Genomic DNA, 24,191 nt, shown 5'->3' on the forward strand with positions numbered 1-24,191 from the left:
TTTAAAAGAACATCCCTTATATGAAAGGCATTCTGCATTATCAAAAGAAGAGTTTTGTAACAAAAATAGGTAATCCAAAATCCCTGCCCTACTTGGAAATTATCTAGTCCTCACTATGGGTATTAGTTACTTTTCCGTTGCTGTGATAAAACGCCAGACACAAAAGCTACCTATGGAAGGGTTTGTTTTGGGTTTCAGTCCCAAATTGTGTATCTATAATGGCAAGGGAGGGATGGTGGCTGGGGTATCACGGGTTTAGTCACAAGCACAAGGCAAACCAGAAGTGTGGTGAGACCATGAACACTTGAAACCCATGTTTCCTGTGACCATAGCTCTTCAGTCAAGGCTGCATAACTGCCCAGCCCTGACTGGGGACCAAGTGTTAAATACCTGAGCCTGCAGGGGCCATTTCCCACTGAAACCACTGCACAGGGCATGTGTCTCCAGCCCAGTTCGCATTGCCCAAGCCTCGGCAAAGGGCATTTTCTTCCAGTTAAGTTCAGTTTGGGGCATAGAGACGGTAGCTACTGCTCTGGCTTGTTCGTTAAATATGGCTTCATATTGATTCAGTCTCAGCTCAGGTGCATCCTTGGAAGCCTCCGCATCCCAGCCTACGTTCATGAAAGTGCGTCCCACCCAACCTGACCAGAGCACAGGATTGCTGTGGTTACCCTTCCTGTGCAAGGAAACAAACTCCCCCAGCTGAAACTTATCCTGCTTACTGCCTCCACTGCAAGAAAACACAGTCGAGGGACTCCAGGCTTGTCGGAAGTGAGCGTACTTCTCAGGAAATACCGTATGTGGTACTAGAATAGTTATCCCAGGTAGACAAGAGCTTCTCTAACCAACATAAGTGACAAATTTTACTAAGCAAACAATTTACCAAAAACCCAAACTTAATAATTACTAGAATATTCTAACCAAGAGAGAGTTACCAAAACACAGTCACCCAAGCCCACAGTTGTGACCTGCTCCATCCAATCTTGGTGTGTTCTTTCCAGTTGTGTTTTGTTGGCTTTTTAGACCTTGACTCAGTCTAGATTCTCCACTCTTCTGCTGTGGGGGTTGGGGGAAATCATCGGAGAAGCATGGCACACTTTTCCCATGCCTGCCAATCAACACAACGTCTTTTCCAATCACATTTGTTTCTATTATTATCATACACTAGTTATGTATACATGGCTTTCTTTGTGACATTTTTCACACATGTATATGAAGCATGTATATGTATTGGATCATATTTACCCACCACTACTCTCTTGTTCCCCTTTGGTTCCCACCAATCCCTTCATGTCCCGGATAATCCCTCTAATCTTGTGTCTGCTTGCTGTCTGTTCACAAATCAATAAGTTTCATTAAGTTTACTTACATGGCGAACATGGGTTTGGAGTCATTTACAGGAGCACAGACAATTTTCCAGTAGCAATGTCATGGAAGACATTGTCTATGGCTCAGGAAAGCCCTTCTACAAGGACAGTGGCAATGTAAGTGTAGGAATTCTGACTTTTCAAACCTCACACTGGTAGGGAAATTGCATCTCTCACCTATAGAGCTACCCTGAGCTAGCCTCTTCTGTGGACTGACATCCTCAGACCATTAAAAATGGAAAAAAAGATTGGATGCCACTCACCCCAGCTATCATTAACTGCCTAAAGATGCCAAGGGAGAGGAGCAGCCTCTTGATGTCCACTCCATCAGCAGTCTTTAGAGGAGGGCCAGGAGCTGGCCAAGTCCTTCCTTCCTCCTTGAGGCATGTTGACAGACCCAGTTTTATAGGTAAGCAAGGTTGCTGAGAGTGGATAGTGCCGTAGGCATGCTGTGTCTGCATGACAGCATCCCGCAACTCTCTGCCCCTTTCTCTAGCTCTCCGAAGCCCTCCTAGACAAAGCTGTTATTACCAAAGACCACTTAAGTATAGGGAGTCTGGTTCTTCAAGCTTTACACTGGTAGGGAGTGCATCTCCCTACAGAGCTAGCCCTGTTTGTGCACCGAAATCCTTAGACAGTTAAATGAGGCAAGACTGGATGTCACTCACTGCTTCTTCCACAGATAAGCCAATGGCTGCCCACAAAAAGAAAAGAACTTTCTATGGGGGCTCATGGCAAGACAGATGTACAACGAAAACTAGGGCTTGGACAGATTTCTGGACTTCTCCTGTGCTTCTTTAACTGTAGGGCTTTAAAGCATTAAGGAGAGTCATTGTTTACTAAGCCCAGGCCTTGCTGAAGAATGTTTGAGCCTACCTGCCTCTGAGGATCAGGAAGCTCGCATTTTCTGGGCAGATGATGCCAGGCAGACATTAGAAAATTACAAGAGAGACCAGTGATCCTAACAAGGCGAACTCAGAGACAGACATTTCTTCCTGGCTGCTCACATGCTGTCTGTATGATTGCTCACAGGAATGGTGGCTTGTCTTTGAGTTGGTTCTCAAATCATGAGCTAAAGACAATTCGAACTTCTGATAAAACTCAGACTTCCATGTGCAGGCAGCCGTCTGGCCTTGGCAGATCCATCCAGAATGACATTATCTTGTGAGTCTGTGTCAGGACCGGGTGCTTGTCTTACAGTTGGGAATGCAGTAATTACATTTGTGGCTCTTCCTTGTGCAATGATATCATTTGCTTCCAACACAAACCCGGGCTGTTTGTGTGTTAGAATGCACAACCTTTCAATTTTGCTGGACAGCAGAGCCGGCATGGGCCACATTCTGTTTTGCTCTCCTTTGAGAGAAAGAGTCATGATTTCATACTTTTGGCAGGTGTATGTCCAGACAAGCTTATTCCTGGCAGCTTCAGCCAGGACAGAGGCTGGGAGACACCGTGTAAGACGCAGATGCACCTGGAATAGGACTTATTTTCAAAGGGAAGTCTAGATTTTTGGTTTCTGAACTGGGGCACAGGTAGAATCATCTGGGGGAACTGGTGAGTCAGACTGATTCCCAGGCTCCACACAGAGAGCTACTAGGGGTCTGTGGCTGGGTCAAATGAGTATCATGAGCTATCATTCCTAATGGAATTTCCACCTTCCTAGTCCTCAACCCATGAATAAGGCAGACTGTGACCCGAAAGATTATAGATCACAGGGTTGGGATGTAGCTTAGTTGGGAGAATGGTTGCCTGGGAGTGCAAAGCCCTGATCCCAATTAGTATCGCATTAAACTGGCTGTGCTGGGGTCCACTTGGAAGCTAGAGACAGCAGGATCAGAAGTTCAAGGTTATCCTCAGGTATACAGCCAATTTGAAGCCAGCTCAGAATACATGAAATTCTGTCTCCAAAAAGCAGTGCAGACCCCATAGCTCAGAGCGCAAACCAGATGTATACCACCGGACACAGGGAGAATAAGGGGCTGCTTTGTTCTAAACATGCTTAGCAGCCTGAGAAACTATAACTATAGGGTCTGTGGATGTGTCCAGGAGCCCCTCCTCCACCCAGGACCCACCCCAGAGCCCTATGGATTACCAGGGTTATAAATGAGAAGTTTTCTAATCATGGTCTCTCCTGTCTAGCTCTGGCGGAAATTTGCCCGTCTGGCCTGTAACTTTGTGGTCATCTTCATCCCCTGGGAAATGAGGATAAAGAAAATCGAGAGTGAGTATCCACTGGAGCAATGCAGGGGTGTTGTGCAACTGTGGCCACTGCACAGCCTGAGATGCCTAGTGAGCCTCAGCCATCATGGAGTAGAGTCAGCCCAGGACACTTGTACAGCTTGAGGCTCTGCTCATGTGGGACTCGGAGATGGGAAACCTGCTCCCTCCCCACCTCCCAAGGTGGAAGAGTCCCCGTGTTGCCTTTCCACATTCCTCCAGGGCTCCATGACCATTCCTAGTACATTCATTCAGTCAGACAGCAAACTCTGAATGGTCAGTGAAAAACTGTAAGGGTAAGTAAGATGGTAACTTCAAGATATAAACACGAACATATGTGCTTTTATAGAAAAGACTGTAAGAATTTAGAAAATATATATTAAAAAGTAATTAATCATATCCCAAATCTCTTCTCCTCCCCCATACACAGAAGAGTGAATAAACTTTTTAAAGTCCCAAAGTGAAGAAAAGCATGAAGTTGGAGCCAAGAAGGTGATGCCCTTGTGAAGAGACAAGGGCACACTTATTTCAAGTTGTAGACTTTCCCAAAAGTCAGTTGCCACGTTTGATGCAGTTCCACAAACATGCTCAATGCATTTCTTAGGGTTCATAATCAAATATCAGTAAATGCAAGAAGAAAAACATCCAAAAGATAAATTGGGAGATAGAAGTAAGAAAATGTTCTCAAGAAATTGCATGGCCAAAAGGGTTAAAATAAAATACACGATTAAATGCTAAACAGCCAAACAGCAGCGTAGCACATCGCAGTGCAGGAACTGACCATTCAAAGGAACAGGCAAACACTTCAGAAACGGGAATGTTGTTACTTCTGCATCAAGTTGTTCCTGGAGTCGATAGAAATAAATCACACTGTAGAGTCAGCTGTTTCAAAGAGTAAATCTAGTCCTCTCATTTTTTTTTTAAAGATTTTTTTTTAAGATTTACTTTATTTATTTTATGTACAGCATTCTGCCTGCATATGTGACTGCAGGCCAGAAGAGGGCACCAGATCCCATTACAGATGGTTGTGAGCCACCATGTGGTTGCTGGGAATTGAACCCATGACCTCTGGAAGAGCAGTGGGTGCTCTTAACTGCTGAGCCATCTCTCCAGCCCTAGTCCTGTCATTTTAATGTTCTGTTAAATACATGAATGTACAGCCCCAAATCACGGAAATTATTAAAGAAAATATACATTAACAAATCAAATCTCAGCATGGAGACCTGTTTAATCATAAAAGCGAAGGGGGAAACTATCTAGAAAAATTTAACGATTGGAAAATACTCTTTAAAGATTTATTTTCAAGTGTATGGATGTGGCCCCTTCATGTATGTGTCTGTGCACCACATGTGTGTTCTGCCCACAGAGGCCAGCAGAGAGTGTCTGAAAGTGGAGTTACAGATGGTTGTGAGCCACCATGGGGATGCTGAGAATCATGTCCAAGTCCTCTGTGAGGACAGCTATTGTTCTTACCCGCTGAGCCATAGCTCCAGCCTCAGAAAATAGATTTCATACACATAAAAAAAATCAAAAGCTAGATGGGAAGTTAGAAGAATCATTTCTGTTATTTCAATGGAGTGAGATGCTCTCTTACCTTTAAGTTAAGAGGAAGTGTGTGAATACAGAGCATGACAGTTTCTACATGCCCTTTATCTGGCTTCTCCAGTTAACACGACAATAGTTTCAATGTTGAAATTAAGACAAAAAACCTTAGAGAAACCTCGGAATATGCAATCTAATGGAAAATAGGAGAACGGAATATGAAAGTCTCCCAACACATGAGTTAGTAAGTTTGATTCAGCATATTTGAATGGGTACAGCACTGGGGAGATTGTCAGTGTGCTGGTCAACCAGAGGTGGTCCTTCTCTGTACAGAGACAGAGGTCAGGATAGGATGCTGACCCAGCAAAGCAGCCAATGGTGGGGGGAGGGGTTGGAGGGCACCATATGACATCACTCTTCTTGTGGGTGGTCCTGGTGTAGGTGAATGACAAGACTGCTGGGTATAAGCTCTCTGTGTCGTGAAGGTTGAGCAGAGCCACGCTGTTGTCTTTCCACAGGTCACTTCGGATCTGGTGTGGCCTCCTACTTCATCTTCCTGAGGTGGTTATTCGGTATTAACATAGTGCTCACGGTGATGACGGGTGCCTTTGTTGTCCTTCCTGAGGTAAGAGTTGTCCCAGGAATGGGGCCAGAGGTGCAAGAGGGAGAGGCAGGTGCTAAAACCTGCTGCCCTCACTGTTACACTAGGAAGAACATGACAAGCCGTGTAAAAGAACACAGGGACTGTATCAGATTTAGTCACCACTACTCCAAGCAGCTATGTGTCGCAAAAGAAGGTTTGAGCATGGCAGAGACCAGTGTATGTAGCTAAGATCTGAATTTCATATGCATGAATTTTTTTCTTTTGATTATTTTTCCCAGTGGCTTAATGATGTAAAAAGCATTCATATCTGTATCTCTCGGGCCATAGAAGAGGTAACAGAGTGGATTTGGCCCATGTACTAGTTTGTCTTCCCAGTATTCCAGGTAAACTCTGTCCTAATTAACAAATAGAGCCATTCATTTCCTCAGGGTATATGAGGTCCAGGGACCTCCAAGATTTAGTCACAGAAGCCACTTGCATTTTTTTTCAAACGGTTTATACAGTAACAGGGCAGACAAGCACATATCAGACAAAGGAAAACTCAGGCACATTTTACTTTCTCGTTAAAGAGAATCGAGCTAAAGTCTACCACAATCCCTAGAGATACCATCAGGGCACCTCGACAGACACATGGGGATCCACCATTCCTTTAATCTGGTCCCCCTATCCCAGAGGAACGTGTCAACACTTCCTCTCTCTCTCGCCAGCTAATCGCAGGCCAGCCCTTTGGAAGCACAGCCAGCAAGACCATCCCCCAGGAGCAGGTCATGTCTGCACAGGATCTGGACACTGTCTGGTCCCTCGGGGTAAGGCTACTGTTGACTACACCCAGACCTTGAGGGAGAGCTGAAAGGGCTACAGTTCTGGAATCTAGGAATCAGAAACAACTCGAGTACTCTCTTTGCAGGGCTACCTTCAATACTCTGTCCTGTTCTATGGATACTACGGAAGAGAGAGGCGGATCGGGAGAGCCGGCTACCGCCTGCCCTTGGCATATTTCCTGGTGGGGATGGCAGTGTTTGCCTACAGCTTCATCATTCTCTTAAAGAAGTATGATCATTTCTCCAAGACCATGTCAGGAGCTGGGTTAGAACACGTCCCTCACCTCCTGTCAATAGCCCTGTTAAAGTTACGAGTCACTATAGTCATTTATAGACAAAGAGACCAAGACTCAGAGTTATACTAAGTTTAGCCAGCACTTACTGTACACTGACTACTGTGTGCAAGGCTCTGGGAGGGATCTGGTTTAGACGATGCCATAGCTGCACTAATAAGATATGATCGACCACATCGTGACTAGAGGTAGGAGAACGCACACAGCTTGTATGTGTACCTGTGACCAGATGGTAAAGCATGCCACTGATGCCTCCTGATCATGGTTGAGAGGAAGTCACAGTACAAAGGAAAGAAAACTGACTAGAGTTACGAGTCCTGCAATGTACCACTGTGAGCCCCACCAACTTCACCCAGAGTCCTGTGGCAACACTTTTCCTCTGTGCATACATTGCCTCAGAAAGGCACCAGGCTTCCTTCCAGGCTAACATTCTATGCTTCTGTGTAAAGCTAGGGGGTCAGAGGGAATACAGAGTTGACAAAGGAGCATAGGGAGAGCCTGGCCTTGTTACCTTATCTCTTGCCTTTGGTCTACTTAGCTCTTTCGCCATTGCCACGCCCCCTATTGTCCAATTGCAAAGTGCGTTTAGAAACAGCATAGCAAGTAGATAGGCAAACTGTGAAGAGATGCAGAGTGACTTGGAAGGGCTCTTCTGATGACTGAAGGCTCTCCAGCTTAGCTCATGGTGGCCTGAAGACCCTTCCAGAACAATTCCAATCCTTCACTAGGTGTTATTCTTTAAAAGTCACTCGGAGCAGACGAAAGAACAAGAACTGTAACTGGGGAAGAAAGCCAAGGCTTAGTACTGGAGAGATGGCCTAAAGGACAGAGAAGGAAATCTCCTGCCTTCAAGTATATAAGAGAGTGTCCTGTGCAAGAGGGACTCAGTGGCTTGGCATGATCACACAGAGGAGTTACCATAAGCAGAAGCTTCAGGAACACAGCTTCATCTCAGAGAGTGGGTGAAGACTTTACCCTCACAGCTGCAGACATGAGACCTCCTGGGGCAAGCAAACCTCAATGGCTGCTGGCCACCACAGGGCTGGTGGTGTGGTATCACATGGTGGACTCATGTGATAATTACCATTGTCATTTCCACATAGGTAAAGGATAAGCCGAAGGTCCAAGTATAGTCAACGTCTAGCCAGTGTTCTGCATGCCAAGCAGGAACTCAGGAGTTTTATCAGAGGATAGCTTTGCCCAGGTCGCACAAAGGCTCCATCTCAGATTTTAGCACTTCAGAAAGGGTGATCCCATCCCTGAGACATACTCCTGTGACCTCACTGGAGCCTCTCTTGCAGAATGGCTAAGAACTCCCGCACCAGCCTGGCCAGTGCTTCCAATGAAAACTACACCTTCTGCTGGCGGGTGTTTTGTGCCTGGGATTACCTCATTGGGAACCCAGAGGCTGCAGAAAGCAAAACAGCTGCCATCCTGAACAGCATTAGGGTAAGTGAAGACGGTGCTATGGAGTCCCGGCAGCGGGACAGTAGCGCCCCCTGCTGGCAGACTCAGCACTGCTCTCTTCCCTCCCAGGCCCAGGGCAAAAGACCCAAAGAGGTGACCATGATTGAAAATGAAAGGCAAGAGCCCATATAGGATGTGGGAACAAAAGCTCAAAGCGTCTCTTTATTTCCATTGTCTTAAAATCTTGATTTGTGTATTTTAATAATCTATACAATGGATTGTTAAAACCTATACATGAATAAATACTTCTACATTATGCATATGAGTGTTTTAGCTTAGAAATAAATGTGATCAAAATGAGAGATTTGGGTCAGCTGAGGGTCATAGGCAATTAAAGGGAACCTTATTTTGAGAGGGAAATATTTCCATTATTCAAAAGATCACAGTCCCCTTTCTCCATTCTTTCTTCCCAATCTCCAATTATTTTGCATAATTGATTATTAGATAATTGATATTTAATCTATTAACTTATAACTTATAGAAGAAAGTCACAGATATTGAAGATAAGAGTTAAGACAATAGAGTGTGGATTTTTGTTGTTGTTAGTGGTGGTGGTGGTTTGTTTTTGTTTTTAGATCCAGACAAGCACACACTTACTGTGTGGCTAAGCATGACCCTAGAGTCTTGATCCTCCTAGGCCTTGAGATCACAGCATGGGCCATCATGCCCAGTAGGATACATTATCCTTAGTGCTTATAATTGGTTATAAGGCTAAGCTCCTAATGCTGCATGTATTTTTCCTTCAAGGAGGCCATACTGGAAGAGCAAGAAAAGAAAAAAAACAAAAACATGTAAGTATCGCTTTGTTCATTCACTAATTTTGCCTCATTTGGTACAAAAAAGTTACCAAGTTGTCCACATCTTATTTCCACAATTGTTACACACCTACTCTTTCCTCTTGTCAATCTTCTTAGTAATAGGACCTGGGGGAATCTCATTCTTTTTCCACAGCAGTCTTTAGGAGTGCTTCCTCTTACAGAACCTGCTGAAATTGGACAGGAGTTCTGAAAGGGACCAGCTTCCTATTCTTTGACTTATATAATAAAATGGCTGATTTTAGCAATAGTTTCTAGTTTGTGAAGTGAAGGAAACACTTGAGTATAATTAGGACTGGTTTGTTTAGAAACAAATCTCTGAGTTCCTAAGATACAAGGAACATCCCATTCACACCAATAGTCTTCAGAGACGACCTCCTGGGGGCCAGGTTTGTCATGAGATTTTAAAACAGAGACCCAGTGGAAGAGGAGAGTGCTGCTCTGAAGGGGCCATGGCCCTGCCCTCATGAGGACAGACATCCGCACCTCCCTCATGTCCTCGTTGATTTTTATAGTCCTTCTGTTCAGTTAAACGTGTGACTATTGGCTACTGGGAATGATGGGAGCAGGGGCAAAGCCAGGAAGAGATTACACAGGCAGCTGGGAAGGGTGGGTTATAGCCCTCCCTTACAGAAACCCCAGTGACCCAGAAAGCTAGCCCACAACCTTTTTGACCTACATTTCCTCTCCAGTGAAATGCCAGGATAGGTCCCATCAGGCCTCTTAGAGGCAGAGAACAAGCCCACCATAGTCATCTACAGTCTCCAAAAGCAACAACCTCAGTTCAGATTAACATCCCTGGCAGTGGAATGGAGAGTCTATGTCTTCACCATATCTAATCAAATGATTTAAATAATCCCCGGAACTTGAAAATGATAGCCACCTTAAAATTTATTCTAGATCCAAGAGGTCTCCTTGGTGAGCCAAGGAGGAATGAGTTTCCTCATTCTCCTTCCACAAACCCTGGTCCTCATTCTGTTGCTCAGAGGAAGACAGATGTATCAGGTACTCTGGACCAGGGGAGAAGCAGAGGAGGAGGAAAGTATCATTTTCATCCAAGGCCCAGCATGCTTTTACAGCTGTGATCACCAGAAGGATGCCAGGGGCTTGGCCATGCAGAGCCAAGCTTTGTATCCCCTGCTCTGTATCTCCTAGCTAGTGCCTTGTGGGTAGTATGATTGTGGAAATGATAACTGTGTGCTCCAGAGGCAGGAGGATGACATTAATGTCTTCTACCCCAATGCTCCACAGCTCAGGGTCTATGGCATTTCCCTTCCAGATCGGGGAATAACCATGTTATCTAGCATGCTATGTTTTCCTTTTTTACCTGGAAGATGTCATTCACCATCTCATTGGGGACCAGTTCCTTTTTATGCCGATGAAGGGCAAAAATGTGCACAAAAGGAAGTACCTTGACCTTTGTAAGCTCCCCTGTAGTAGGACTTAGTGAGGAGTGGTTCAATTCTGTGTGCCCCTTCAAATCATCTTTCTCCAGGCAGAGTTGTGAAAGCCAGGCTGTACCTAGACTAACTACCCACCCGCCCGCCCCCACCACTGCCCTGGGACATACTCAACAGAGTCCTGGTCCACACTCATGCACTGTTAACCACAGAATGACTGTATGCAGAAGAGAGTACCCATGGACTCCCCTGGGGCTAATGGTAAGGAATGATGTGTGGGTTCACCAACTGTCATATGAAAAAAAAATGAGGCCAGTCTTTCTTCACTTACCATTCTTCTTTTGTTAGAAAGTTTAGGTGAAGCATCGTGTGGTGTGCATCATAGGACTTCAATGTGTGTGTGTGTGTGTGTGTGTGTGTGTGTGTGTGTGTGTGTGTGTGTGTGTCTGTGTGTCTGTGTGTGTGTGTGTGTGTAGAGTAATGCATATACTGTTTAGTGTAAGATATGAATATAAATGTGTGCATGGATGCCCGAAGTCTATATTGAGCCTTTTTCTCAATGCCTTTCTGCTTCTATGGTTTGGGACAGGGCCTCTCGCTGAATCCGAAGCTCACCAATTTGACTAGACTCACTGGCCAATAAGTTTCAGGGATCTGCCTATCTCTGCCTCCCCAAAACCAAGTGCTGGGGCTACATGTACACTCCATTTTGCCTGGCATGTTTTAAATGTGGCCTCTTAGGATCTGAACTCAGGTCCTCGTGCCTGCATGGTCAGCACTTCACAGCTGAATCATTTCTCCGGTTCTGTGGGACTTCAATTTTAAGCAACAAACCTCAAACTGAAACCAACATACTTCATCCTAAAACCAATGTTTGACGGCTTCTTAGTTCTAAGCTGTTGTCTGGCCAAATTTACAACTCTGTCGATCTCTCAGAAAGTGAGAAATTGGAGGCAGGGGAAGTAAAGAGGCCCCAGCAGGGGTAAGGCCCCTTTCCCCGAGTCCCACCATCTGCGTCCGAGTACTGGGTACTGCTTTCTCTGCAGGGCGGTGACCGTCTGCCTGAGAATCATTGCCAACATCCTGGTGCTCCTCTCGCTGGCTGGGAGCATCTATCTCATCTACTTTGTGGTGGACCGGTCCCAGAAGCTGGAGCAGTCGAAGAAGGAGCTGACACTTTGGGAAAAGAATGAGGTAGCCAACGACTAGCAGCTAGGCTTTCTAAAGCAGGTGCACTTTAATGGGGATGACAGTATTGCCTCCTCTCGCTACTTTAGTGAACGAGACTGAAATATCTCTAGAAATGAGTACAGCCTACTAGTTCTAGAGTAGGGACCCGGGTCTTCAGCTCCAGTACTATTGAGTCCTGGTTTAATAACCAGGAAGATGTTGGTTTAAGAATTCCTCCGGGTGCTCATACTGGTCTTTCTGGTTCAGTTTTGCCATAAGCTGCCTGTTCCTTAGCATCCGCCTCCTTAGGCATGAGCTCCACCCACACAGCTGCTGCATCGGTGACAACACTGGCCCACTGCGCATGCTTCCAGTTCCACTAGCTGCTACCAGCCAGCACCTAGGTGGTTTCCAGAACCAGCCACATAAACTGTCTGTGTTTTCGACGACCCACCCATAAATAGAAAATTACCAAGTAGGAGATTCGGGAGAATTCCATAATTTCTAATAACTGCAACTGTTGTCCTGAATGTTTGGCCCAATTTACCTGCCCAGATTTGAAAGACAAAAGTAACTTCGAAAACACTTTTTGTATTACTCTGATAAAAAAAAAATGACATTCATTTTAAAAGCAGCTAGATGGGCATACATCTCTCCTGTGTGTGTTCACTGTGCCCAATCATTTCCCGGAAACTATGGTTATTCCAGGAAGTCTTTCCCACATCTCCTTGTATTTTATACAAGTTTTGTGGGTTAAGTAAATTTGTACCTTTTTGCACATTTATAAAATGGCGGATTTTTAAACATCTGTTCAGAAATTATTTCTTAATTTAGCTCAGACATTTTATGTACCAGCTTAAACTCGCCTTTCTTTTCCTTTAAGCCCAGACAAACAAGAACCAGGCATGGTTCTCCAGATAATTAATCCCCTGTGTACAGAGGGATATTCAATTACCTCTCTGCCTTCCCCTTTCTGATCATAATAATAGCAATTATTTCCATCTTCCAACCAAGGTCATGGAGGTATGAATACAATGATGTAGTGATTGGTAATCAGAACAGAAATGCTACCAAAGCCCAGACGGCACATATAAGAATCCCCATGACCCTAACAGAGAGTTCCAGAAAGGACCAAAGCCATGATGGAGTGATGGTAGCCCAAAAAAGGGGATAACTCTCAGAAATTTGGGAAGTTTCTAAATAGGGGCTCAGTGTCCCTGTTAACTACCATTCACATTGCCAGGTGGCCAAATACAAAACTAATTGTGGCCGAGAGAGCAGAGAGGAGGAACTTGAGGACCATATACTCTCTCCATAGGTAGGCGTGGTGGTCTCCCTTGTCACCATGCTAGCACCATCTGCCTTTGACCTCATCGCTGCCTTGGAGATGTACCATCCACGGACGACACTGCGCTTCCAGTTAGCAAGGTAGAGCATCCTGGTGGGAAGAGCCCCAGGGCGGCTCGCCCATCAGCTGGCCACAATGGAACTGAACCACTGCAGAGCTAAGGCATGCTGCTGCATCTCCACGCTTGGCGTAGAGCTTCCCCTAGTCACGTTGCTCAAGGAGAGCTGGGGGCAGTAGGAATGAAAGGGACAGAGTCAGAGCAGGGGGTAACAGATTAGTGCTGGTAACAGCTGGAATTATAAGTAATGCAGAAGAGGAAGCAGAGAAAGAAGAGGATGAGGGGCAGAGAGGAAGAGGGAGAAGCAGACAGGAAAAGCAAGCACAAATGAGCAGCAAGATGATGGAATACATATCTTGTTTTCCTCATTATTGAACTCCTCTGTGGTCTGACTCTGAGTGGTGAAGTAGACCCTCACTGTTTGACAGCCAATAGCTGCCACAGTAGATGTCATAAACAGATGTGGCCTGAGAAGACTGTGTCCAAGGGAACATCCCAAGACTGCCTCCTTGAGAGTTAGAGCCACATTCATGTCTAGCAAGGGCTTTGTGGATATCTTTCTGAAAAGCTGCCTCTCTTCCCTGAGGTTCTGTCTACACCACTTCAACTCATGTGTTAGTAAGCAGGGATCATGGTATAGGAGTTATCAGAGGCCTGATCAGTCGCTCCCTACCCTATCCGCACTGGCTTTTCTAAACCATCTCCCGTGACACCTCATGACACTCTCTAAACTTCAGACCACTGTGAGAAGGATTGCTTCCATTCCGGAGCCAGTAAATATCTTCTGAAAGAGACAGGACAGTTAATTTTTTAGACTCTGCTGCCTACGCATCTACGCAAACATGTCTGTCCTGACTCTGAGCTCTAAGGGAAGAGCATTAAAATAACCACAGCTGATAGGTCAAACAGAGGGCTGTCTGCCATCCCTTTATTTACTAAAATAGGTAAGGGTGTTGTTTGGCCTGATGACTCCAGTTGCCTGACTCCTGAAATCCTATAGCTGTAAAGACAGAAAACCATCACTAGAGAGAAGAGTTGACCCAAACCCCACAGCATGGGATAGACCTGGGGCAAGGCTTGGGGGCCTCCTCACCCTGCTGAATTCTGTTCCACTCTGCACCAATCCCGCCTGGATGAGACGTACCTTCCTTAGATCCTTCCTTACCCACAGGCACTAGGGAGAATCGATTCTGTTATTGCATTTGGTGTAACGGCAATCCTATTACACAGATTGGTCTCGTTTTTCATACTCAAAACTACAGAAACAGAGCCACAGAGAGATGCAACCCCAGACAAATGAGGCATAATTCTGGTAATAAGAGCAAGACATATTATTTCAGTTCCATTAACTCACCACCAGACCATGATACCTTTCATCCAAGATGCAGTGAGAGCCTGAGCAAAAGCCCGGGCTCTGCCAAGAGCTAATGAGGCCCTTCCTCCATCAGCATTGACCAAATACCATTGAAGGGGCTGTGACCCATATAGGCTGAGGCAGATGCTGAGATCATCCTAGGGAGACGCATAAAGGAGCCCTTTCACAGCTTCTGAGGAAAAGCAGTTGGCAAGGGTGTCTACCTGAGAAGCTGCCTATACTTGGAGTCACCTGCAGCACCTCATAGAGATGAAAGAGGCCAGTGTGGATGCATGAGGCATCATTTCCATGTGCAAGTATTCTCCTTAGTATAAGGTCACTGGAATTTTGGCCACATCCACATATCACTGACCCAGTGAAGGATCTGCAGAAGCTGTTTTCCTTGCCCCCTCCTCTTCCTCCTCCTCATTCTTCCTCTTCCTCTTCCTCTTTCCTTCTCCTTCTCCTTCTCCTTCTCCTTCTCCTTCTCCTTCTCCTTCTCCTTCTCCTTCTCCTTCTCCTTCTCCTTCTCCTTCTCCTTCTCCTTCTCCTTCTCCTTCTCCTTCTCCTTCTCCTTCTCCTTCTCCTTCTCCTTCTCCTTCTTCTTCTTCTTCTTCTTCTTCTTCTTCTTCTTCTTCTTCTTCTTCTTCTTCTTCTTCGGTGTGGCCATTTTTTTTACATATATAAATACACTGTAGCTGTCTTCAGACACACCAGTAGAGGGCATCAGATTCCGTTACAGATGGTTGTGAGCCACCATGTGGTTTCTGGGAATTGAACTCAGGACCTCTGGAAGAACAGTGCAGCACCTACTGTCTTATTAGCATGTCCATGATGACCTAGAACTCCCTGGTAGCTCTAGACTGCTGGTTCTATGTCTGGTGTTCTTGTTTCTCAATTCAGCTTGTGGTTTTCAGGGTCCTGGTACTGTATCTAGGAAATCTCTACAGCTTGATCATTGCTCTTCTGGACAAAGTGAACAGCATGAACATTGAGGTGAGTGTCCAAATGAGGTCAGTGTCTTCATCATCTTTGCCCTCTTTAGTGCTTGTATTTGTGTCTCACATGTCCCAAACCATACCACTGTGGTCCTTTCAGGGTATGGAGAGAAATTTAAGCTCCAACAGTGCTGTTATGAGAGCCTGGGCTATTGCCACCACATCTCTCTGGGTCATGCTATCTTATTTTCATTCCTCCATCAAGAAAAACTGCAACAGTGCTTCAAATGAGCACATATTTGATGATCCCTCAGCAAGATGAACTGGCCATAGGCTCATCCAGAATGGTTCAGACTGTGCTCCAGTCCCAGCCCCATACTCAAAAAACAGCTTTTAATGTTCATTTCAACCTGCTCAGCCTTTGAGTGGGAGGGGACAGAAGGCAGGAGGAGGAACTACATGAAGGTAGTTTATTCAAAGAATACCATAAATAAATAAAAAGGTACATATATATATATATACATATATATATATATATATATATGCCAAAGAGGTCATAGAGAGTCATAGTTTTGAAGTCGCATAGACCTTAGCCCTGACCTGCGACTTACGTGCAGTCTGTTTACCACTCTCTGAAGTCCAATCTCCTTGTGAACTTGACTTAAAATTCCCTTGAGGTTGAAAAGAGATGAAAATGTCACCTAGAACCATAGAACCATTTCTGATACTTGTTAGGGGACAGTGAGCACGGTGTGTTTTAGGTGGTGTCTTGTGAGTGTGGTCACCTTTAGTCAGATGGTAAGGGGAAAGGAGGAAGAGAAGAGAGGAGCAAAGAGTGAGAAAAATTATAACTAGAGATGGAGAAAGAAACGGGGTAGAGGTAGAGGGAAAAGAAGACAGGTGGAGAGAATGATCCCTCCAAAGCAATGTGGTTTCCCCCTTCATTTGTCCAAGCTGGATTCTTAGAAACATAAATTTCCTTCCTTCCTTCCTTCCTTCCTTCCTTCCTTCCTTCCTTCCTTCCTTCCTGCCTGCCTGCCTGCCTGCCTGCCTGCCTGCCTGCCTTCCTTCCTTCCTTCCTTCCTGCCTTCCTTCCTTCCTTCCTTCCTTCTTCCCTCTCCTTCTCCCTCCCCCCTTTTTCCCTCCCTTTCTTCCTTTGTTTTCTCCTTCTCTTCTCAACAGGAAGCTGCTACTAAAAACAGCACAAGCCACTGGGCAGATGCTCCCACCTTCTATGCCACCAGGACAGTGCCTGAAGAAGGGCAGTGGCCCACACCTGTGTCAGGGGTGGAGCTCAGGAGAAACACCAGCATGTGGGACTTGGAAGAGACAAGCTTTCTGACTTCTATCACACCACACACAGTAGCCAACAAGACAGTGTCCTACATGCAGGGCCCACAAGGCCAGTGCTGGGAGACATACGTCGGCCAGGTGCTTCTCTCTGCCCTTTGAGAAGTTTCAAAAAACACCCCACCTTGGGAACTCTCTAGGACATCATTGTCCCTTTTTCATAGAAAAAGAATATGGAATCCAGTGAGATTTTATTTTTCTATACCCCAGGACTCAAAATTAATCATAGTGATCAGAGCAAAGTTATTGTAGAGCAGTGACTAAGCAACCTTGTAAAAGGTCATCATCAACCTCAAAGGCACATCTGGTTAAGATCTTATGTTTTAGAACCTTAGACCTTAAGGTCTTCCCAAGTTTTATGTGGTAGTGTATCTGTCCTGGATCTTGCAACACAAACTCAAATGAACAGATACTGTTCAAGTCCCTGTGATATGATATAAACCCCTCCCTCTGCCACTGTGCTCTATAAAGATATGAAGGGAAAACATCAGAGGGCTCCTGGCTCTGGCTCCATGGAAGGGACAGAGACAAGAAGAACCAGGAAGAGAACTGTGAAGAAGACAGGTGGGGAGGATTGTGGGATGGCGTGGTGGCAGCAGGACCCAATGTTTTGCAGGAGATGCTGAAGCTGTCTGTCATTGACATGCTCTTCACTGTGGCCAGCATCCTCCTCATAGACTTCTTCCGAGGACTTTTTGTTCGCTACTTAAGTGACTATTGGTGTTGGGACCTTGAAAGCAAGTTTGTAAGTAAAATACTTCCCTGGTATTTAACTTGGGGGAAGGTTCTAGAAATAAATCCATCTCTTCCTGTTGACTTGTCTTCAAATCAGTCAGGCTTGTAACATACAGCTTTTTTTCTGGGGAGTCTACTCTTATTCATCTCAAATAGATGAAAACAGACCCAAAAAGTAGTTCTCTTAGTGAACCTACAAGATTCTTGGAGTTACTTACAAGAGCATAAGTGAAGGGTTACTTATAGACACATGGGTGACTCAGGCAGCTACTTCACTAAAATGCCAACCCCAGCATGGGCGATGTCAGCAAAGTTTGCTGCACAACATTCAGGCAGTTCCATTAAAGAATCTTTCCTTTCCTTGTGAACTGCTTGCATAGGCTAGGGTAGGTCCTTCAGAGCCTCGGACATTTCCTGAGCTTCTAAGTCTTGACTTTCCTAAGTGTCCTGACCCTTCTTTCAGAAGGGAATGCTTCAGTCCAAGGAAATAGCTACATCAGAGCGTGGCCCAGGGAGTGAGGCAGAGATACCACAAACCGGATTCATAAGGAAAGAGAAGCAGGCTTGTACCACTAAGCTCCTGCCCCAGTCTTTCATTACAGCATTTGCTGGATAGCCAGCAAGACAGTGAGTGATCTCTGAGTATCTACAAGAGAAAAGAAGTCGCAGTATAAATGGCCACAGTACACAACTGTGCACAAAGGAGTTTATGACTTTGTTCTTAAACCAAATGCCTTTCTCTAACAGCCTGAATATGGAGAATTCAAGATTGCTGAGAATGTGCTGCATCTTGTCTACAATCAAGGCATGATTTGGTGGGTGTCAATGCAGCTTCTCAGCTTTTCTAATGTCATCTGGGCTAAGGTTTCACTGGGCCCGAATGGACCTATACACACAACCGTGAACATCATCAGGATGACCCCAGCCCTAACTCTAACTCTAAACCTAACCCTAACCCTAATGGAGGGACTAATTCTTGGGTGAGGTGATTTTATAAGTGACTTCCTGAGCATTTTACAGAAAAGAATGACAGAGGGAGTGGCTCCCTTTTAAACCACGTTTGGTCACAGCTCCTAAAACACCTGCATAGGAAGCAGTGAAGTCCTTCAGCTAGGAAGGGGGTGAGCAAGCAGAGGACTGTTTCTTGCCAAGAAGGTGTCAGGAACTCTGCAGTTACATTGGAGCACTCAGAGACAGATCCGTCTTGGCCATTTCCCATCATTCCTTTCACGGAGACACTAGGCCCAGATGGAAACCCGTTCTTCTGGATAACTGGAACATCTGAGGGTGACTAAGATCCTGGCAAGATCCTTTGGCTGGGACACCTCCAGTCAAGCAGATCCTGTTTCTAGGGGCACCAGGGCACTGACAGGGGTCATCCTGCCATCCTTTCCTCAGTAGTGGGTGGGGATCTCCGGGTTTACCTATGGGACCACAAATGGTGCTGTAGGTCCAAATACTGAATTCTACAGGAATAGGTTCAATTGCATATTCAATACAAATTGATTTTGAACTAAAGTGGGTTTGGTTGTGCATTTGACATGTGTACGGTGGTTAGGTGCCGCAGCTCGTCTGGGATAGCTGAGTACCCTCAGCTCACTAATTCTGCTCTCAGAAGTGTCCACATCTAGACACAGGGGCACTCTTTGGGCAATATGTGTTTGAGCAAATTGATTAGTTTCCCCGGGTTCGCCTTCCCGATCTACTAACTTGTTGACTTTATCCTTTCTTTCACAGTTTCAGATAATTAAGTGAGCTAACATGTATGAGGGCCCTGAGAGCAACAGCCAACAAAAGTTGAGGATGTTTGACCTTTGTTGATTCAGTCTGAAATTCAGTAACTTATTAACTTATTCTTGACCAAGACCAGCAAAGTCTAGAGTTTATTTCAGGACCTGGCGCTCCAGTGTCGTCTTTCCTTTGCCTAAGCGAGAAGCGAACGAACACATCACAACCGCCCACCTTCAGGGGCTCATTATCCCTCTGGAAAGTGGAGAGTGGGTCTTGTATCTTTAGAAGTTTCTTCAGTTCTTGAAGTCCAGGGTGTATGTGTAATGTCTCGCACCCTTGCTCCATCATGGGGTATGTGGCGTGCAGCCCTGAATGTGGACACACAGAGGCTGACTTACCCTTTTTCCATTTCAGGATGGGGGCCTTCTTCTCTCCGTGTCTGCCAGCATTCAATGTTCTCAAGCTCATTGGGCTGATGTACCTGAGGAGCTGGGCAGTGCTGACCTGCAATGTACCCCACCAGCAAGTGTTTCGAGCTTCCAGGTTGGTAGCAGCTGTCTCTGCCTAGAGCTGAGATCATGTATCCTCTGAGCATGCCTCTTCCAACAAGGGGCCTATCTATCTCTAGCTATCAAACCCTCCAGTTTCTCTGCTTGGTTCCCCCATGAAGTCACTGCCTATACCCCCCTCTATCTTGGAATCAGTTGTCATCCCTTTAGAGCTCTTGGTACATAATTTTTAAGTTTCTACTGATGTCTAATAAGCACTTGGAAAACATTCACATTAGGGATATCAGATTTGACCTTTCACAGACTCATCACAATGGTACACCCAGCACCCACATAAAGGCAGAACACCCCGTCCTGGTCCTTCCTGATAGTTCCTCCTGATTTCTACAGACCCAGCTGGACTTGCCTGGTTCTGTCACCTATATAAAATGCGACACACAGAATGTGCTCATGTTTCTTATTTTCCACTCAACATTGTGTCTCTCAGCTTTATGTCATTGAGGAAATACACACAACTGACCTTCCGATTTTTTTTATCTCCATCGTGGCTGCTCCTGGCTGCTAATTGTTAGGGCTAACATCCCTGAACACTCTGCTAAGCAGTTTTTGTCAGGTGTACACCATAAAGTGTTATGCTGAGTTTCCAGGCAGGTACGCATCATTCCTCACAGTTGCTTAAAAGATTAAATTTTTCTATTGCTCTCCCCTGCACTTAGTCATGTGGATGGATTCGGAGCACATTTTAAATCTCATGATTAGACCCCAGTGATAGTGCTTTGTCACAGCAATTGTCTGTATGTCTGCCTGTCTCTATTAGTGTCTTTCAAACATTTCTAACATGACCTGGATAGTAATCTATTTATATTTTATCTGATGACCACATATGCTTATTATTTGGATATATATGGTTTTATATATTTACATGTAATTATTTAATCTATACGTATTCATAATACAAATATGAATATGGGTGTTCATGAATATATAGTATAGGGGAATAGAGACAGGGAGGTACTTCACATACTTTCTCTGGTAATTCCACTTGAGCTGCTGTAACAAAATACCTGAACCCAGGCAGTTCACAAAGTACATATTTTGGCCCACTTTTCTGAAGCTAAAAATTCAGCCTAAACTTTACTTCTAAGATGTTCCTCAAATGCCATGTCCTCTAGAGGAAAGAATAGGCGTTTCTGTGTGCTAGAAACGCAAAGACCAAAAGAGAAAATGGGATGAGCTAATATATATATAAATTCCACTCATGAGAGTAGAGTTCTTGTGGACCAAACCACCTTTCAAATATCCCATAAAAGCAACCACATATCAGAGTGCCTGTGGAGGGTACAAACATTAGCCCCTGCCTGTCACATTTCACACAGGACTTCTGGTTAAGTACTTCTTTTCAGCAGAGAAGGAGAAAGATGGAGAAACCAACAGACAGGATAGTTGAGCATCACTAGACCCAGAGACTACACATAGGGCCTCACATGCCAAATTGGTCTAAGCCACCACTGGGGAAACCTGGGCAGCTGAAGGCCCTGATACCAGCCTGGGACCCAGGTATGAGGCGCCAGGGCTTACCCCAATAGAACATTCACTCTGGGCAGTAAGGAGCAGAGAAATAAACAAAACAAAAGCAAATGTAATCCGAGTCAGACAGCTAAGGGTCCCAACCAACAGAGCCCCACCTCCTGGGACCTAAGAAGCAAGCTCAGAGACCCAGAGGAGAGGAAGGCTAGGTTCTAGGGTAGTTCTGAGATTTCTATGAGTAGAGATAACTGGGTAAAAGCCATGCACACAGGGATAGGATCACTGCCTTCTTGGTTTACAGCTTACAAGTGCTCAGCCAGTATTTGTAAAGTGAATTTGGAATGGAAGCTTCTCTCTGAAAGCTGATTTCTAGATTTGTAAGTTGTGCAAGCCCCTCACACACAGTGCTGATGTGTGTGTGTGTGTGTGTGTGTGTGTGTGTGTGTGTGTGTTAGACTGTGTATATATGCAAGTGCATGTGCATATATGTGTGCATGTGTGTAAAGGCCAGAGGTTGGCACCAGGCATCTTTCTCAATTTCTCTCCACCTTATGCTATGCCAGTCTGGCCAGGCTGACTAGACAGTAAGCCTCAGGGACTCTCCTGTCTCTCCCTCCCCATTGCTGGGATTTCAAGTACGCCACCCACTCCAGCCTTTTCGCAGGAATGCTGGGGAATCAATCTCTACTCCTCACGTTTGTGCAGCAAGCGCTTTAGCAACTGAGCCATCTGTCCGGGCCCCTGATTAAAGAGCAGTTCCATCCACAGAGGTGATGGCTTCGTCTGGGTGGTTATGTGGACGCACTCATTCAGACTGGAGTGAGTGCTGCCGCATGATACCTGCTCTTTCTGCAGATCCAACAACTTCTACCTGGCAATGCTCCTGTTCATGCTGTTCCTCTGCATGCTGCCAACTGTCTTTGCGATTGTCCACTACAAGCCGTCCCTGAACTGCGGCCCCTTCAGGTAACACACAGAAAGATGAAGTAAGTGAGCAATAGATAAATTAATAGACAGCGTGGTGTGCCTCATCACCCCTATCATCCTAGTATTTGGGAGGCTTAGGCAGGAGGACTGTCAATAGTCTAAGGTCAGCCTGAGCTACTATGACGCTCTGTCTCAAAACATATACTTACAATACATGCAGACTGAGTAAGTTGTAGTTATGTATTTAGAAATGTATGTGTACATATACAATATGCACATATGTACAAATATGCATGGGATGTCAACAGATGCAAAAGGAGATCATGGATTTGAAAGAGAGCAAGTGGGGACATCTAAAGAGGTAGAAAAGAAAAGGAAGAGAAAGGGAGGGGATGAATCTATAGAAATCTGTATGGCTGAACCCAGGCTTTATTGAAAACAGTCCTTGCCAGCTTTCAGTCTAGAGTATCTCACTATAGCCATACAGGAATCTTAACTGCCATCCCCATCTTTGCCTAAGCCAGTTTTTTTTTTGTTATTTCTCTTTAAATTTTTTTTATTAACTTGAGTATTTCTTATATACATTTCGAGTGCTATTCCCTTTCCCGGTTTCCGGGCAAACATCCCCCTCCCCTCTCCCCTTCCTTATGGGTGTTCCCCTCCCAACCCTCCCCCCATTGCCGCCCTCCCCCCCACAGTCTAGTTCACTGGGGGTTCAGTCTTAGCAGGACCCAGGGCTTCCCCTTCCACTGGTGCTCTTACTAGGATATTCATTGCTACCTATGAGGTCAGAGTCCAGGGTCAGTCCATGTATAGTCTTTAGGTAGTGGCTTAGTCCCTGGAAGCTCTGGTTGCTTGGCATTGTTGTACAAATGGGGTCTCGAGCCCCTTCAAGCTCTTCCAGTTCTTTCTCTGATTCCTTCAACGGGGGTCCTATTCTCAGTTCAGTGGTTTGCTGCTGGCATTCGCCTCTGTATTTGCTGTATTCTGGCTGTGTCTCTCAGGAGCGATCTACATCCGGCTCCTGTCGGTCTGCAATTCTTTGCTTCATCCATCTTGTCTAATTGGGTGGCTGTATATGTATGGGCCACATGTGGGGCAGGCTCTGAAAGGGTGTTCCTTCAGTCTCTGTTTTAATCTTTACCTCTCTCTTCCCTGCCAAGGGTATTCTTGTTCCCCTTTTAGAGAAGGAGTGAAGCATTCACATTTTGATCATCCGTCTTGAGTTTCATTTGTTCTAGGCATCTAGGGTAATTCAAGCATTTGGGCTAATAGCCACTTATCAGTGAGTGCGTACCATGTATGTCTTTCTGTGATTGGGTTAGCTCACTCAGGATGATATTTTCCAGTTCCAACCATTTGCCTATGAATTTCATAAAGCCGTTGTTTTTGATAGCTGAGTAATATTCCATTGTGTAGATGTACCACATTTTCTGTATCCATTCCTCTGTTGAAGGGCATCTGGGTTCTTTCCAGCTTCTGGCTATTATAAATAAGGCTGCGATGAACATAGTGGAGCACGTGTCTTTTTTATATGTTGGGGCATCTTTTGGGTATATGCCCAAGAGAGGTATAGCTGGATCCTCAGGCAGTTCAATGTCCAATTTTCTGAGGAACCTCCAGACTGATTTCCAGAATGGTTGTACCAGTCTGCAATCCCACCAACAATGGAGGAGTGTTCCTCTTTCTCCACATCCTCGCCAGCATCTGCTGTCACCTGAGTTTTTGATCTTAGCCATTCTCACTGGTGTGAGGTGAAATCTCAGGGTTGTTTTGATTTGCATTTCCCTTATGACTAAAGATGTTGAACATTTCTTTGGTGTTTCTCAGCCATTCGGCATTCCTCAGCTGCGAATTCTTTGTTTAGCTCTGAACCCCATTTTTAATAGGGTTATTTGTTTCCCTGTGGTCTAACTTTTTGAGTTCTTTGTATATTTTGGATATAAGGCCTCTATCTGTTGTAGGATTGGTAAAGATCTTTTCCCAATCTGTTGGTTGCCGTTTTGTCCTAACCACAG

The 24,191-nt window shown here is 45.2% G+C and overlaps 1 protein-coding gene across 2 annotated transcripts in view; it reads left to right on the forward strand.

Moving 5' to 3' along the window:
• The window catches only part of Tmc3 (transmembrane channel-like 3), a 48,225-nt gene that overhangs the window by 8,056 nt on the left and 15,978 nt on the right, over window positions 1-24,191 (forward strand). For both annotated transcript variants that reach the window (XM_008759610.4, NM_001170432.1), the window contains exons 4-17: window positions 3,507-3,588; window positions 5,645-5,751; window positions 6,438-6,536; window positions 6,638-6,780; window positions 8,146-8,293; window positions 9,059-9,102; window positions 11,573-11,720; window positions 13,015-13,124; window positions 15,374-15,452; window positions 16,577-16,825; window positions 17,361-17,489; window positions 18,227-18,294; window positions 19,625-19,753; window positions 22,102-22,212. In XM_008759610.4, the coding sequence (XP_008757832.1) occupies window positions 3,507-3,588; window positions 5,645-5,751; window positions 6,438-6,536; window positions 6,638-6,780; window positions 8,146-8,293; window positions 9,059-9,102; window positions 11,573-11,720; window positions 13,015-13,124; window positions 15,374-15,452; window positions 16,577-16,825; window positions 17,361-17,489; window positions 18,227-18,294; window positions 19,625-19,753; window positions 22,102-22,212 (1,646 nt within the window). The remainder of the gene's footprint in view (window positions 1-3,506; window positions 3,589-5,644; window positions 5,752-6,437; window positions 6,537-6,637; window positions 6,781-8,145; window positions 8,294-9,058; window positions 9,103-11,572; window positions 11,721-13,014; window positions 13,125-15,373; window positions 15,453-16,576; window positions 16,826-17,360; window positions 17,490-18,226; window positions 18,295-19,624; window positions 19,754-22,101; window positions 22,213-24,191) is intronic.

The sequence above is a fragment of the Rattus norvegicus genome, chromosome 1 (genome assembly GCF_036323735.1).
Source record: "Rattus norvegicus strain BN/NHsdMcwi chromosome 1, GRCr8, whole genome shotgun sequence".
Taxonomy (NCBI): Eukaryota; Metazoa; Chordata; class Mammalia; order Rodentia; family Muridae; genus Rattus; species Rattus norvegicus.